This window comes from Mesocricetus auratus, unplaced genomic scaffold (assembly GCF_017639785.1).
Source record: "Mesocricetus auratus isolate SY011 unplaced genomic scaffold, BCM_Maur_2.0 Super-Scaffold_100027, whole genome shotgun sequence".
NCBI lineage: Eukaryota > Metazoa > Chordata > Mammalia > Rodentia > Cricetidae > Mesocricetus > Mesocricetus auratus.
The window spans coordinates 14,925,406-14,942,422 of NW_024429208.1; the positions used below are offsets into that span (position 1 = coordinate 14,925,406).

The 17,017-nt window shown below is 43.2% G+C and overlaps 1 protein-coding gene across 5 annotated transcripts in view; it reads right to left on the bottom strand.

The window, feature by feature from the left end:
• Nucleotides 1-17,017, bottom strand: part of Fam13c (family with sequence similarity 13 member C) — a 104,505-nt gene that overhangs the window by 2,970 nt on the left and 84,518 nt on the right. For 3 of the 5 annotated variants that reach the window (XM_005070785.4, XM_005070787.4, XM_005070783.4), the window contains 6 exons: nucleotides 16,723-16,861; nucleotides 13,008-13,089; nucleotides 11,179-11,381; nucleotides 3,798-3,893; nucleotides 2,378-2,574; nucleotides 907-1,008 (listed from right to left, as the gene is read on the bottom strand). In XM_005070785.4, coding sequence (XP_005070842.1) covers nucleotides 907-1,008; nucleotides 2,378-2,574; nucleotides 3,798-3,893; nucleotides 11,179-11,381; nucleotides 13,008-13,089; nucleotides 16,723-16,861 — 819 coding nt within the window. The remainder of the gene's footprint in view (nucleotides 1-906; nucleotides 1,009-2,377; nucleotides 2,575-3,797; nucleotides 3,894-11,178; nucleotides 11,382-13,007; nucleotides 13,090-16,722; nucleotides 16,862-17,017) is intronic. The other 2 variants (XM_005070786.4, XM_005070784.4) reach the window with 1 other exon arrangement.

The window sequence follows — 17,017 nt, forward strand, 5'->3', positions numbered from 1 at the left end:
TAGGAAGCCCACTGCTAATGGATAGCCCTGGAAAACAGAAAAGCTATCCCGGATGATGATACGAGCAGGCTTAGCTTGGATGTCTCAAAGTGCTTTAGCACAGTACCACTCCCTCACAGCAGCCTGTGGACTGAGAGGTAATCACAGCAAGGCATGAAAGAAAGGCAGTTGGGAAAATAAGCTCATGCCAGTGTGTCAGTAGGAAGAACCACACAGTTCATCTCTGCACTTAATAGCTCTGTGATTTCAGGGAAGTTGTATGCTTGCTTACCCAAGGAGACAAAGCATTTCTGCTTATTGGTGTAAACAGACAGCTAAGTAATTTGTCTCTTCTCCCAAAGACACTAACATTCATTACCTGGTGACATACACAGTTTTGCTGGTAACATATGAAAAATTACAGGAAATTAATGAGTGTATAGTAACGGGTTGAAATAGAAAAACATAGGAAGACAGATGGTCCAACTAAATATTTTGGGGAGAGAAAAATAGCTATGAACTTCTGACTAAACCCTGGAATAAAGCAAACAGGAGATGGGTGGTGAAGTTTAGAGATATTTAAAGGAAGTATTCATGTAATAGGTAGAGAATAAACTTATGGAACTAAGAATCTAAGAACAAGGGCTGCAAATCAAGTCAATTTTTAAGCGTAGATAATATCAGCAGATATAAAGAATTTCCTGAATTCTGTTTTTGTAAAGACTGATGTTAATACCTGGCAGCTATTAACATAAACATCCCATAAAACATTCCTCACAATGTTACCTTGGGGTATTGCATTGTAGAAAACACAGTAACTAGCTAGGATTGACATCTTATCACTGTTACTAACAAAAGCAGAGTTCATTCTGAACTATAGTTCTTTAGGGAATATTAGCATTAAAAAAACCCTGCCTACTCACTTACCTTCCTGTTTGTTTAAAAAATTGTTCTTCAAATTCTCGCAGGGCTTTCCGTAGCCTCTTCTTGTCAGCCCTAGTTTCTCGGAGATGGTCAAGAAGGACGGGCCTGTGTCAAGTGAAACACATTTGCCTTGACTGAGCACCGGCCTGAATTAGATCAGATCAGCAAATTGGGCCCATTATGACAGAAAAGTTATTATGAAGGAATGTTCCAAATGTGGCACACATTGTAAACGTGACCTCCGTGTAGGAGCAGCACACAAGCCAAGTATTCCCTGACATTAACAGTGTCATGGACACAGAGAAACAGTGTATTACATCTGCTGTTTAAAAAAAAAAAGGCTAACTGTTATGGTGCTATAACAAGATGACAGGATGGAGCAGACATCTAAGGAACACAGACCAATGTTTGTTGACCAAGATAAAAGAGATACAAGAGGGAAAAAAATACTGTGTCCTTAGAGTGTGGGAATAAGAACAAAACCCTTGGAATGAAACTTAACCAGGGGAGGGCTGACATTCCGCTGCAGTCTACATGGTGGTAGAATTTGTCCATCCTTTCAGAGACTGAACACTCAAGTTATATGCAGGCATTTTCTCTAAGTCAAATCTATCAATTTCAAATATGTCCCTACCCACTGAAATTTAGGGATGACTGTCTAACAGCTATCACACAAAGCTAAAAACTACTTACTGCCCTTGGTTTCTCATCTCCATTTGGGATACACACTAAGTAGAATATATAAGGGATATCAAAGAAGACCTCATAGTGTGGGAGATACATACAAACCAAAAAGGTCACATGATCAAGAGACATGCCAACAACTGAATGATGATAATAGTAATGAAAATCCAGAACGTTCTTTTTTTTTTTTTTTTTTTTTAGGTTTTTCGAGACAGGATTTCTCTGTGGCTTTGGAGGCCGTCCTGGAACTCACTGTGTAGACCAGGTTGGCCTGGAATTCACAGAGATCCACCTGCCTTTGCCTCCCGAGTGCTGGGATTAAAGGTGTGCGCCACCAATGCCCGGCATCCAGAACGTTCTTAACTGAGAGTCATTAGGAGACAAAAGATCCACTCATTGACTGATGACGGAGGTTATTCCCCATCTGCTACACTATGTCATCTGGCTCTGGCCACTGTTCTGTTGACCCACTAAGGATCTTACTCCTTTGGGTCCAATAGTCAAATACCAGCTCACCTTTGACACTGCTAAGGGTTACAAGGGTTAAGACAGTGCCGAGATCCAACAGGAAAGTTGGGTCAAAGTAATTGCACATCAATACTTAGGATATGTGTAGGGCTTTACTGTGGCTCTTTGCAGCTCTGTCTTCTGTATTTTCCAGTTCAGCCACTTTCAGGTCTATTCATTCTGGAGAGCACATTTTAGGCTCTGAAGAGATGTTGAATTTTTAACATGCAGGCAAGGCACCCAAGCCAGGAGTTTTGAGAACCCATACAGGCTGCTCACTCACATGGTGGCCTCGTGTAAGTTGGACATGGAGAGAGCTGGTTGCTTCCCCTCCTTCTTTTCATCTGGTGGCAGGGTCCTCATGGGCTCTGTCTCAGAGTAGGTGAGGTGATCGCCAACAGGAAGGCAGGACACTGGATCTGGTAAAGAAGGTGGCTGGCTTCTCTGAGGACAGTCCTCATCAGAGTCCTCTTCCTCCTGCTTGTCACAAGCAGAGTCAGAAAATCACAGAGTGCCTCACGTCTCCTGAGCATTTGAGAGGACGGCAAGACCCTACAAGACCAGTAGACAGCCGGCCCATATGGCTGCTGAGAACGAGAATGGACACTACCAAAAGCTGTTGCTCAGTTTCATCAGTAACCTGTGGGAGTAAAGAGGTATCCATGCTGAGCTACAGTGCTTCCCAAATTTATCTATATCCACCGAGCCAAGGAAGACAGCCATTCGGGGTATGGCAGGTTGCACTGTGTGGTCAAGTGGACCCTCCCTTCTCCCAGACCTTCTGCATTCCCAGCTTCACAGCAGAAAGAAAGGTTAGGACAGGATGCACTATGTACACCTTATCCAGAAACTGTCCTACTCAGACCCAGAACAAGCCACAGTCAACACAGAGGATGTTAAAGATGCTCAGATTTAGAAGGCCAAAGAAGCTGTATATACTCCTTAGCCTTTCTGGTAATTATGACAGCCAAAAGGTTCTCTTGAAACCTGAAAGTCATATTCTCCTTTAAACTATTATTTGTCCTCAATTTTAGACAGAATTTATCACTCTCCTAACATCCTTTAAAATACAGAATTATACTCAAGTAAGTTTAAATTCATATTTATTTGTTTAAGTTCATATTTGCTGCTTTCTACACTGATATCTTGAGTAACTATTTTGAAATTGATGCAGTAAGATATGTGGTGCTTCTGTCTGTCTATAAATTTATTTAAAATATATCCCCAACTCAGTTTCAGCACTTCTTTTTATTGAGAAAAATCTGCTTATACCTAGTATAGTTGATCAGATGGAACAAAAACAATGTTCCAATATTTCAAAGACTGCAGCAGTTTCATTAACTACCACACATACAACGGAGAGGCCCTTTCTTTTCTAGCTGTGTTAATAATTAGACAGTGCCACAATGAAACTAATCGTGATTTTTTTCCTCACCCTAAACGAGGGTCAAGAAATGAAATGAAATGTTGAAGGGCCCCAAGCATGCCAGTTTGGTATGCTCTATTTCACAGCAGTTTCTGTAAGATCACTGTTAAGTCCAGCACTGTGCTTGGGGAGCTGACAGCAGCTGGTAGGATCATAGTATGCTCAGCTAGGAAGGCCACTTGGTAACATTCATGGTGCTAACTATGACATAGTGCTTTATAGCACAGATGCAAGGTGTCAATCAAGGCTTCCAGTTAGGGCAGCTATCTTTACTTACAATTGTTGGGATCAGGGACGGTGTTGACAAGATTTGCTTGATAATTCTGCATCGGTCATAGAGAGGCTTTATGAGGTTCTTGTCTTGTTTAGTTATCTGAAAAACATAAAATTAATCTGCACTCTTTTCTCAGACAATATTCTCCCAGCACCCACCATGTGTTGGGGACCCATTCCAGAACTTGTACAAGTTAGACAAGTACTCTATCACTGAGCTATAGTCCATTCCCTGAGACAATATTCCAGCAGACCCCCCCGAAAAAAATTTTTAACAGCAATGAGTAAAAAGGAAGTCACAAACAAGATGATCATGCATCTTGCATGTCATATTTTTTTTTTTGGTTTTACGACACAGGGTTTCTCTGTATTGTTTTGGAGGCTATCGGTCCAGCCCAGCCTCGAACTCACAGAGATCCACCTGCCTCTGCCTCCCGAGTGCTGGGATTAAAGGCGTGCACCACCACCGCCCGGCTGTCATATTTTTTTTTGGCTAAGAAAATTCCCATAAAGGATGGGGGTGAGTATAGAAAATTGGGCCATAAGGCTATGTGGATAAGTGGGCAAAACATGAGTAATAGGAAGTGACTAACCAATACCTATTGCTGTTTCTTCTGAACATCTATGTTATTTGGACTTTTGTGATTACATTCACAAATATAAGTTTTGTCCAGGCCTCCATTATTACACACATAGAATGCATACTACCTTACTAGTTAGTTCTTATATAAACTTCAGTGAGTTGAGATAAAACATTTGACTTTCGAATACTCCATTTCCTATCCACTAACTGAGGGGTTAGAGTTCCTTCCAGGCTGTTCCAAAGACAGATAGGTATTTCAGTTGACTGGCCAAAGCTCCAACTACAATGCCCAACCCCCTAGTGTACTAATGCATTCCATGCCCATCTGCTGTAGGACTCATCCATACGCACCACTGTAGCAGGTCATGGGTCACATAACAATTCAGTGTCTCTCTCATCTGCTTATCCACATATCTACCCAAAGTAACCACGCCCATCTTCTTCCTAGTCTCTCCCACACACATACACATACTGTCCCATGCATGAATTTGCTATACACCCATTCCATTCTCAACCAATGGTTTATACTCATCAGGCAGGAGATGGGAGGAGAAAATTCACCAGTCACCCATGCGTATTTTAGCACACACCACAAAATGTGCTGCCTTCTAAATCTTCCAGAGACTTGAGACAAAAGAAAATAGCTCCTGGTGACACTTTTGATGTTCCACATCTAATACAGCTGCAAGCCACAGTGGTCCATGCTAATCTTTTCTACAAACCTTTCTGTTTCACTGTCTAGACCTTAATTTTTCTGCTTCAGTCTTACCTAACCAAATAAAAACTTACTGTGACCACATATTTCTTTATATTTCTTTAACTTCTCACCAATATCTACTATATCCCTATCCTAATGGTTAAGTTCATAGGTAAAAATTTTTAGTAATCTCTCTCTCTCTCTCTCTCTCTCTCTCTCTCTCTCTGTGTGTGTGTGTGTGTGTGTGTGTGTGTGTGTGTGTGTGTGTGTGTGTGTGTGTGTGTGGCGGTTTTTGGTTTGGTTTGGTTTTTCAAGACAGGGTTTCTCCGTGTAACAGGTTTGGCTGTCCTGGAACTCAGTCTGTAGCCCAGGCCTTGACCTCACAGATATCCACCTTCCTCTGTTGAGATGAAAGGCATGCATCACCACAGCCTGGCTATGTATGATCTTGTTATATAAATATATATGCAAACTGCAGGCTATAACCTAAGACTCATTTGCATTTTCAGGCAAAAGATAGATAATTTGCTGTAGAGGCCTTTTAGTTTTGGCTCATAACCTTAAGGGCCTTTAATTTTCTAACCAAATTCACTCTTTAGACATTTTCTTAACATCTTTAAACACACACAGACACACACAGAGCCAATACGTAGTTCATGGAATTTTAATACATTTTAGAAGGGAGAATATAAATGTAAGTTCAGAAAACATTAAAAATACTATTTCCTGTCAGTATCTCACTGGGACTTCCATTCTATAGAAAGCACTGACAGTGTATTTAAGCATGGGTCTCTTTTGAGATTTGATTGTGATTTTTCTACCTAATAAATTCCCCAGATTCTAGGACCATTCCTAAAAGGGAAAAAATCAGGACATCTGCTGCCTTTTATATCTTGAACTCTCAACAATATGACTGCCTACTTGAACAATGCCAACACCAGGTGATAGGTCAACATGGATGGCTTATCTCACATGGCTCCACCCCTAGAGAGGCTACAGGCAACAAATATTGAGTGAGAGAATTAATCTTCCCCAGGGATGAGCCCCCTAATTGACCAAGTGGTCAGCCCTAAAAATATGCATATAAGCAACACTAAAATAGCCTTGGCATATTGGAGAGAGAGTGAGAGAGAGGGGGGGGAGAGGGAGGGAGGGAGGGAGGGAGTGGGGAGATGATGTGACTATTTTAATTAAAAATAAAATTCTTTAATATAGAAATGCAAAGATACTTTTAAAAATGCAAGAATGAGAACACTGCTTTAGAATGCTTCCCCAGATACTGGATGAAAACTGAAGTGCACATACAATGATCCCAAGATCTCTCAATGGTAATGATACTATTCCTGGGATCACCACCAGTTAACCCTTAAAGAGACAGGGGCATGTGACGTCAGCCAATATGTGGGCCTAAGGCAGGGGAAATATTGACGGGCCTTAATTCCTAAAACTCAAAAGCAATAGTTCCCTGTCCCTTCCTATCCAGAGAGGAAAATGTCAGGTTTTTTTGTTTTTGTTTTTGGTTTTGGTTTTTTTGGTTTTACGAGACAGGGTTTCTCTGTTTTGGAAGCTGTCGGTCCAGCCTGGCCTCGAACTCACAGAGATCCACCTGCCTCTGCCTCCCGGGTGCTGGGATTAAAGGCGTGCGCCACCAACGCCCGGCGAAAATGTGAGTTTTGCTTAAAGGGAGGGAATAATTATGTTTATAAGTTCCTGTGCTTTTCTGAGAAAGAGGCCATGACAACAGTTCCACAGGAAAAAGAAAAGAAACACATGGATAAATCTGCTAGCGTTATAGCAGCTTTTTCCTAAATAACCAAGGCCAGAAAGAAAGCATCTGGACTGGCCACTTTGTGGCAGTTAGGAATGCCAGCTTCTCTGGAGAATGCAATGCCACACCTAAGAATGGGAACCACACAGGAAGTGAAGAACTTTTAGCATGGCAGAATAGTAAGCTGCCAACACATCCTACCAAATTGTGTTTGAGTTCTCTCTTCCTTAACCTCCTCCTCTTCCATTTGCTGTGGGTACCACAACAGTAGAGTGAGGTAGGACAATTTTACCTTTGTGGTTTATCTGTGCATACTGAGCCTGAACGCAACACTCAACATCCTTGATAGCTCTCTCTGGCTATTTTATGTGGACACCAGTAGCTATCAGCAAGCCATATTTTTATCAATACGGTTCCCTTCACACATAACAAAAATCAAAGGATAACATTTTTTTTTGTAGTGTAGGTAGCCAACAACATGCAGAAGTAGAAACACAAAATAGGTTTGTTTCCAGTGATTAGCTCTTTAAACAAACAAACAAACAACAAACCCTTAAATAAAAGGGGAAGAAAATGGCTCGGTCACAGTATCTGAACTATCAAGGCCATGGTGTAGGGTTTCCCACCTTCAGAATGAGCTCTGACTGAACACAAATGCAAGAAATTCCATAAAAGTCTGGGGACGAGGAAGAGTGAGGGGGGCAGACAGATAATTCACCGTGGAAATTTTAATAGTTAACGTGGTTTAGGTGTATGGCAAGAAATGCAGAGGAAAGTCACCTATCCACTCGAGCTTCAAGAAACTGCACTTACCAAGATGAACTGACATGCCACAGGCTGTTGAGGAGGCAGGGAACAGGTTAAATGCTATAATTACGTGTCCTTTAGCTCTGCTGTGGGCTCTGGCAATGGGGAATGGTCTTCTGTGTATATGTTTGTCTTACTGGTTGATGAATAAAGAAAGCACTGTTGGCAAATAGGTGGGACTAGGAGAGGTGGAGGATTCTGGGAAATGGAGGTATGGGTCAGTCACCATGTAGGACAGGAGAGAAGAGGTCCAGAACCTTTCTCTGATAAGAGAAGACCACGTGGAAATACTCAGATTAGCAGATATGGGTTAACAATTAAGTCAGAGCTAGCCACAAGAAACCATAGCAAATGGCCAACTATAATTAATATAGCATCCTGCATGTTCATTTGGGACTGAATAGGCTCTGGGACCAGGATAGTGGGAATAATTCTCGTTACACGTAACTCATTGTTGGTACCCATTCCGAGACTTCCTATGATTACACTTCTCTGGAGCAGTACTGGAATGAGGTAACAGAGCTTGCACATCCACTACAGATAGCCCCTATCTTAAAGGCCCTGACTGTATTAAACTCCCAGGTCTGTTTGAAGTGGTTTCTGACACTCAGTAAGCCACTCAGTAGATATTTTGCTTGAAATAAAAGAATTTTTGCCATTTATGCAAGGATGACTTCTTAGTGCTCAGGTTCTCATTTGCAGACTCATTTCATTCAAAGGGCCAACTGACCATGCCAGCTTGCCCAGGCCCGAGGCATTTCCCAGAGCATGGGTTTTCAGTGCTCAACCAAAGCCCTGTGCAAACTAGGAAGGTTGGATACATGTGGTTTCTTAGAGATCTTAAATTTAAAGTGCCCCAGCATATGTTATTCCTCTTCATTTCTACTCTAAAATCTACCTCCTCCCATAGCTGTGACATGTCAGTAAGCTGACCAGTCACCATGGATTCTTCTTGCTTTCTTCCCTCTGGGGCAGTGGTTCTCAACCTGTGGATCCCGACCAGTTTGGCAACCTCCATCTCCAACAATATTTACATTATGATTCATACCAATAACAAAATAATTAGCTCTCAAATAGCAATGAAAATATTTTTATGGTTGGGGAGGTGGTCACCACAACATGAAGACCTGTATTAAAGGGTTGAAGTATTAGGAAGGTTGAGAACCACTGTTCTGAGGTTTCAACATGTTCTCTTGTTTGAACTAAAGTATGCTTTGAGTATGTTGTCTTTCTACTAACGTCACTATATTGATCAAGCCACCCATGCCACCTTCTCATTTGCCCTTAATTTATTTACAGAGTCATCAGATATTCTAAATGTTACCACTTGGCCACCCCTGCTCCATCTCATAGCCTACAAAGTCCAGTGTTATCCCAGTAGTCACAGATTTTCTGACTGTACCTCATATCTCCCCATAGCTCAGCCCTCAGCCCTGAGATTCTTATGTATACAAAACAAGCAAGCAAACAAAAAACTGCTTCATTCTTTCACAGCCTTAGTACTTGGGAGTTCTATCTAGAATGTTCTTTGCTGCTCTCTTTGGCCTGTTCACTTTCTTGATTAGACATCAACTGTCTTTGTCCTTCTAATAACCCTACTCAAGAAACAAACTATTCCTATTGCTTTCTGTCATTCATCTTCATTCCTTGTACAGTACTTACCAAATCCTTGTCTATTTAAATTGCTTCTTATTTCCCAACTCTCAGTAGAGAGGCAGCCCAGGACAGCAGTCCCCACATAACTTCTCTGTCTTGGTTTACCTGAACTCATAGAACAAGCATTTGGGTCTTTTTGGAAATGTGTAACTGTCCTTCAATCATCTACTCTTAGGTCTGGATACAAAGTGTCTCTCCAAATAGCTCATATGTTGTGTCTTGGTTCCTAGCTGGTGCCTCTACTGAGAGGTGACTGGATCATGAGGTTGATGACCTCATCAATGGATTAATCCACTTATTTATTAATAGCCTAGTAGACTATTCAGAGGTATAGCCTAGTCAGAGGATGTTGATCAATCAATCATTGGGATTTTTATACTAACCAAAATGTTTATATAGATATAGAAAAATAATTATGAAATACAAGGAAGTCCCTTGGAAATATTAATGCTAGGAAACTCTAGATGTGTCTGAATGTGCCATGTACACAGAAGTTATCCACTGGCTATCATCAAAGTCTACAATTAGCCGGGCAGTGGTGGTGCATGCCTTTAATCCCAGCACTCAGGAGGCAGAGGCAAATGGATCTCTGTGAGTTCGAGAACAGCCCAGTCTACAAGAGCAAGTTACAAGACAGCCTCCAATGCCACAGAGAAACTCTATCTGGGAAAAACAAAACAAAACAAAAAACAAAGTCTACAATGTTGGGGCAGGGGATAGGCTAGCCATATGTGACCAACAACATACCAGCCTATGATCCAACCATTACTGATGTCCCTTCATGACTCAGAACACATTGGATCTTTTGCAAATTTAAAGGTGAAAGAATGATGGAGGTGATTCTGGTCCCATGTGTACTTGCAGAACACAAGTCCCCAGAGTTAAAAACTAAGATGGGATATATAGGACTTCTGAGATCTGGTATATGGTCCTGACTTATTAAGACCAGGTTGTGTCTGGCAGAATAGGTAAAGTGATCATACTTCTCAACAAGACTTCATTCCAGAGTCAGATGTCATTCATTTGTTCATTCAGATATTCACTCAGGAAACTTACATTCAACACCTATTACGTATAGACACTAAGAGTCTTTGAACAAAAGGTGGTCTTTCTGTGCAAGAAATGTGATGGGTTGAGGCAGGAAAGGATATAAGGCCCTTAGAGAGGTGTCGAGTTGAGTGCCGCTCTAACACAGGGCGTAAAGGTCAACCACATGAGCCTCAGCTTTGATACGGAAGGGACTCAAGAAAGCTCCCCTGGCCTCAGTGAAATGGAAACACAGATAAGCAACAAGAGGAGGGATTACTGAGGTAAGTGCTGCTTTTCTTTATAAAACGTAATAAATCTTTTTGACTAAGCCTCAGGCTTATGTACCCTAATACCTAACTGACAACTCTATCCAGCTGTCTCCGATTTCAAAACTCAGATGTCTAAAGCTGAAATCTTTAGTCCCAACCTATCACTTCCTAGAAACCTCAGCTCTGTTCTTAGGACATGAAACCCTTACCTTATCTCTCTCCTTTCTTTATCACACTTTAATATATGGGGAAGGGCCTATACTGGAGCTCCTTACCGATAATAGAATCATATCCTAGATTCCGGTTTATTTACTTATTTGGTGGAGCATAGAATACATCCTCCCATCTTTAGCACGTTCCACCAGCGCACACCTCCTCCAGAACTGGCACATCCTAGCAGCACCCCTCGGTCACAGTCCTTTAACCCACCAGGAACTCAAAAGGTTGAAGTGCTAGGAGCAGTCTCCTAAAGACGTGACAATGGTGCTAAAGCCCTAAGATGCGGCAGTGGTGGCGAAAGACTGACAGTTGGTCCACAGCACGTCCTTGCCACCCCATGTCAATGTGGTGAGGTACCTTCATATCGTCCCGGGGAGGAATCTGGTCTCTCTTCTCCATCAACACAGCGTCTGAAGTCTCCTCTCCAGAGGAGCTTGGCTCAGGACCCACAGCTTCCAACTTGCCATTCTCTCTGGGTACTGGAGGCTGCTCACAAGAGGGGTTTCTCCGGGGGCCTTTGGGAGTACTCCCTTGTTCTTCCGACAGCCTCAGCTTTAGTTCTATGGGGAATGCCTTGAGTTACCATGAGCAGGAAGGACTCACTGACCCAAATGAAAACAGAGATTCTCAGGAATTCCTTCCCCAGCAATCAGCAATGCCAGTGATGGCTTCCTGCTGGCAAATTCCACCTTAACCGTGACCAGTATCTCAAGCGAGCTCCATCAGCCATGCTGACAGATCTCTAGAGGCTGACTTCCCCTGGGGTGAAATACCAACTGAGACAAGAACTCAGAATTGGATTATAGCCGAGTTCTGGAGGAAGACCTGGCCCTCCTGGTTTCCACCCTTGCCCACTGGAACACTTGAAATTCTATGTGCATCAGTTTGTTGGTGTGCACGGTAAAAGCTGTGTATGTGGTACGGCTTCTGGAAATACAGGCACTAATATATTACATATGCAGAACTAGGGAAGCAGAAGAGATGAGAGACGGGGGCATTGGGAATTCCAGCCCCAACTTGACACATTTCACATTCTTCATCTTAAATCTTTCACAAAGATTTAATGTGTGTGTGTCCTGCTATATGAGTGTGTATGTGTGTGTATGTTTGCTATGTGAGTGTGAGTGCCCCCAGAAGCCAGAAGATGAGTTCAGAACTCCCAGCTGGGTGGTGCAGTGTGGGTACTGAGAACTATACTTGGTTCCCTGGAAGAGAACTAAGTACTCTTAAATACTGCAACATCTTTCAAGCCCCTAAATGTTAACTTTCAAAATCCAGAGCCCACCATTTTAACAATGTGGCTTTATGAAACTCTAGACAATTAAAAATAACAATAATAATCCCACCTGGGACCTACCATGGAATTGCATTTCAGAACATGCCACAGGAAGGGGGAGTTGCATTTGAATAAGACCATTTATACTGATTCTTCAATTATATAATATAGTTCATTTCTTTTCACTTACTTTTATGATCTGGCTTCATGTCTTGTTTATGTTGATGTCTGATTTGGTGTCTAACTGTAACCCATACTTGCCTGCAACTTACTATTACCCCAGTGTCACAATCCCTCTGCCTCAGATTTCCAAATACTGAAATTACAGGCATGAGTCACCATGCCAAGCTGCACGTTGTTATAAACATGCTACCCATCATTACGGTTTAATACCATCAAATTATTATTCCTTTCCATTTGGACCAACTCTCATATCTAAATCCTGACTTAGAGAACAAACAACAAGAAAATGACTTTTATGAGTATACAGTGATTGCCCTTAGTGTTAATAATACATCACCATCCCAGAAAAGGACAAAGGAAGAAGAGGAGTGACCAGGGAGGCAAGTCACCTGCTTGACTCAATAGCTCCAAGCCACAAAGCTTCCCCTGCGGGTTTAACATGCTCACATATGCAGTGGATCTGATGACTCCTTAGGCGACTTTTGTCTTTCACAATCTAGTAGCCAGGGAGGTTAGAACCCCACAGGTTGGCTGAAGGCCCCTGGTCTCTTTTGTAGGAGGCTTTTTAAGAGGGCCTGAATGACATGGGGAGCCAGGGTGTCATCTCAAGTGGAGCACCAGTCTCAGCAGGAAACCAAAGCCCAAGAAGGCCCAGGTGGAAATGACTTGTAGTGGCCCTGCACATTATGCTGTTATGACCGGTGACTCTGAGAGAAGAGGCGCTCACCTTTGAGCTGTTTGCGTCCTTTAGCCAAATCGTTCATCCATTTCAGAACCTCAGGATTCGAAGTCTTGTCCCCATGCGAAGGCTACAGGATGGGAAAGTAGAAGTGGGTGGGAGTGGCAAGTGGGGGGTGGTGGAGGAGGAGCAAGGGAGGGAGAGGGTGAGTGAGGGGGAAGGGAAGGAGAGACGGAAGAGGAAAAGAAAACCAAAAATGTTAAGCAGCTGAACCACACCGATAATTCAGAGACACGCTGAGCTGGGAGAGGCATCAGGCAGGGTTCGAGGGAATGAAACTGTTCTCTACTTTCTCTCCTCCATGAAGCATGCCAAAGTACCCAACACTTTCACACATCCTAACCGTGCCACTGTCCACCCTCCATCACCGCATAAGCCACCCACAGTCCGAAACTCTTTTCCAGGCCATCCTCTCTACCGATGGTGATGGACATGGTGATAGTACAAAAATGAATGCTTCCTGCTTTGCTTGTGGACTGGAATGGGCCCTGCTGTGAAACACTCACCAACTGGGAGGCTGGGAACCCTCCAGTCATGTCCTCAAAGCTCAAGAAAGCAGACCACATGGTCTTTGACACGTGATAATTGTCTTGAAGGCCAGCCTATCAGGGGACAAGTCCTACTTCTAAGCATTATTAGAATTCAAGGTCCCAGGGAGTGGGTTGGGGGGGGCCGGTGGGAGGCACGGGAGAATAGGAGGGTGAGGGAATGGGGAGATTGTTTCTAAAATAAAACTAAAAAATAAGAATTCAAGGTCCCACACTGAGGTAGCTTTGAAGTGAAACTTAATCATGCACATGACCTTGGGTAGATTCTTCAGCTCCTCTGTGACCTATTGTCTCCCATACTAAATATGTGATGATTACAGTGTCTCCATCACAGACTTCCTGCAATGGATCAGAATCTGCTGAGCAATACAGAAGTACCAGTTCAGACCACGGAAGTTTCTGTCACTAGCTTTGTCTCTCTAGCAGCAGATGGTGGTAGCAGTAATATTCTACCATGCCTTCAAAGGAAATCTGAATGTGTCTCTACTGACAAACACACATGGAGGGAGACTCGTGACTCTGCCAGTCAGATCATTCACTTCTGAATTACCCCTCAGAACATAAAAGTAGACTCTCCCAAGAAAAGAGAAATCAGTAGATAAGGGTGGCCAAACAGCCTTTCCATCCACGCCACAGATCACAAGGAGTGCTCTTCAGCCAAAGCTACCGTGCTAACTTAAAAGCACACTGAGGATGGTTACCTCCACCTGAGACTATACAAGAAACTCGACTGCGATGCTCAGGGGGCCTCCTGCATAGAGCTAACAGACAGAAGTGCCTGCCCTGTCAGCAGTCCGCCCTTGAAGGCCCACTTCAGTCATGTGAGATGAGCAAGTCTTCAGTGACAGACACAGGATGCTGGAAAGCACATTCAATGTCAAAGGAGATAACAGTGCTTGTGTGACACCATTAGATATGCATGAATGCTATGTTCCCTAAAAATCGAGGTGGAAAGGAAGATTGAAGGAAAACACCAAGGATTGTTTTCCCCCTCAGAAGAGGACAGATAGGGGACTACACCTTCCATCCCTGAACTGTCAGAACCAGGGACAGTGACACAGCTTGCCCAATCCATTCCTCAAGGGGAAAAATAAGGCTTAGTGTAACCCCACACCTAGGGTCTCCAGAAGGAAGTCCTGTTAGCTGTCTAGCTGTATTGACAGCTTATGTTTTACATTTGCCCTCTTGGAACCCTCAGAGAATTTCCTATTCTAAAGACATCTATGCAGGTAAGTGATGCTTCGCTGGATCTACCCCATACACAGCCTAAGAAATATACAAAATACAGTGTCCTAGACTAGTAAGTTTCTCACCACCCCTGGGATGAAGGAGGATTGGGGATTGAATTTTATGACAAAGTACTTAGAAGCCTGAAATCAGCTGCAACAATGCATTTTATTTTTATTTTTCTACCCTTAGGGGAGCTTCCTTAAGGATAACTTCAGCTTGTGTAGAAGATGGCTCCCAAATCATAGAAGTTTCCACACATTCATGGTAGCTTTTGAGATCTCTCTGTGTCTGAGTGGACACCCAAACTCACTACTATAGGCTTTGTTAGGGATGATTAAAAGGAAGTGGTCAGATAAATTACTACAGGTACTACTGTAGCAGATTCATACTAAGTCAAAAATGGCATTTATAAGGCACTTTAGAAGGACTCCTGATTGGCAACAGTACGTGCAAACTTCATTTACTGCTGCACAAACCAGAACAGAAAGTAGCATGTCCGGAGCCACGGGGTTGCCGAGGGTCTGTGTAGGGTTGAATCTACAACAGTGTGACTCAGGAACTGCCAGCTCACAAGTGTGAACAGGCTGCAAAACAGAATCCCCCATTTGCCACTCTTCAGTGTCCACAGGAATGGCGAGACAGGTCTGGTCAACTCCAGCACATCAACAGTGAAACCAGCTCTTCCCAGAATACCAGGGCTATCAAAGCTGGACACAAAGAATCCTATGACACCACCACCCAAGCCTGTTCTTTATTAGCTCACTGCTGCAAGGGATAGCACACAGCTAGTTAGAAGTCCTCAGTAGGCTTGGGTTTACTTATCTACAGGATAAAGACTGAGAAAATAGACATCCTTCTGTATGGACCAAGAGTAGCCCATGGCTGCCGCATGAAGGGAAGGATCTGCAACAGCCTCACTTAGACAGTCTTGAAAGTCAATCTGATTGTACTTCCTATAAAACTAAACACCACTCCTTAAAAACCTCCTTGCAGGGAAGCCAAGGCCATGGAGGACAGAAAGGGAATGGGGAATTTAACCCACTTGCCACTTTCCTGCAGAACTTATCACACACAGGAACCTTCTGATTGCCTCTGTACTGAGAGTGCATTGAACCTTTAAATATTTCAAGATATCTGAGAGATTTTCCCCCTGCTCTATTTCATTCTAATAACAAGCTGCCCTTGGCTGTCCGCCAGAGACCCACTATCTTTGTGCAATTCCCTGTGGATTTGAATTTTCTCTATTTCATGGTCACCAAGAGAGAAAATAAATATAAACGGCATTGGTCAAGCTGAGCCTTCTCTGGGCTCTGTGGTTTCATGTGTGAGAAAGGACGAAGAAGGTTCGCTGACAACTCTGCCAACCCAACCGACCGGTGTCTGCTGGGAAAAAAGACGGTTCCGTTTGTTCAAGAGTGGCCTGAGCCGGTGCCACCTGGGAAGTGATCACATCCACCAGGACGTTCTTTCATGGCAAAAACCAACAAAACAAGCAAACACACACACATAACTGTGTCTCCCATCATTACCCTCTGTAGTTAGAGTTTCTGCATGTTTGGGCGCTTAAGTCCTTAACAAGATACAGGTCAAGTTCAAAACTCAGGAGTTTTCCAAGCTTTTGATCTAGAAAAAAAATCTAGTATTGATAAGGATGCTCAGAAAGACTGGAGAAATGAATAATCAATTAGTTTAAAAGTAGGACTTGTAGAGAGTAGGATGTATCTAGCAGAAATCAGCTGCCTACAGGTGAAAACAAGGTGGGCTCACCATTCAACCTAGCTCATGATGAAGGGGGCGGGGAATATGGGTGACCAGTAGGTACAGAGCTGCCCTCCAGCAAGCCAAAACCGAGGGATGGAGTCCCAAGAAAATGCACACCCTTGTCTGACACAATCTGTGCTTTCATTAAATCCTGGGGTACTTACCCGATATTTCTTTTCTTGTTCAAATTTTTCTTCAAATTTCCGAATCTTCCTCTTGAGGCTCTGGATGTGCTTGGTGAGCTGTGTGATGGTCTGGGGCTCCTTGCCATCCCCACCACCGCATCGAGAAGAGCTCCGTGGCCTGTCACGGTTACAGACAAAAAACAAAACCATTAGTGAGCAGTGTGATGGTCTGGGCCTTGCCATCCCCACCATTGCATTGAGAAGAGCTTCATGGCCTGCCACGGTTACAGACAAAACATTTCCAGCAGGGGGATTCAGTGAACCTTGCTGCCTA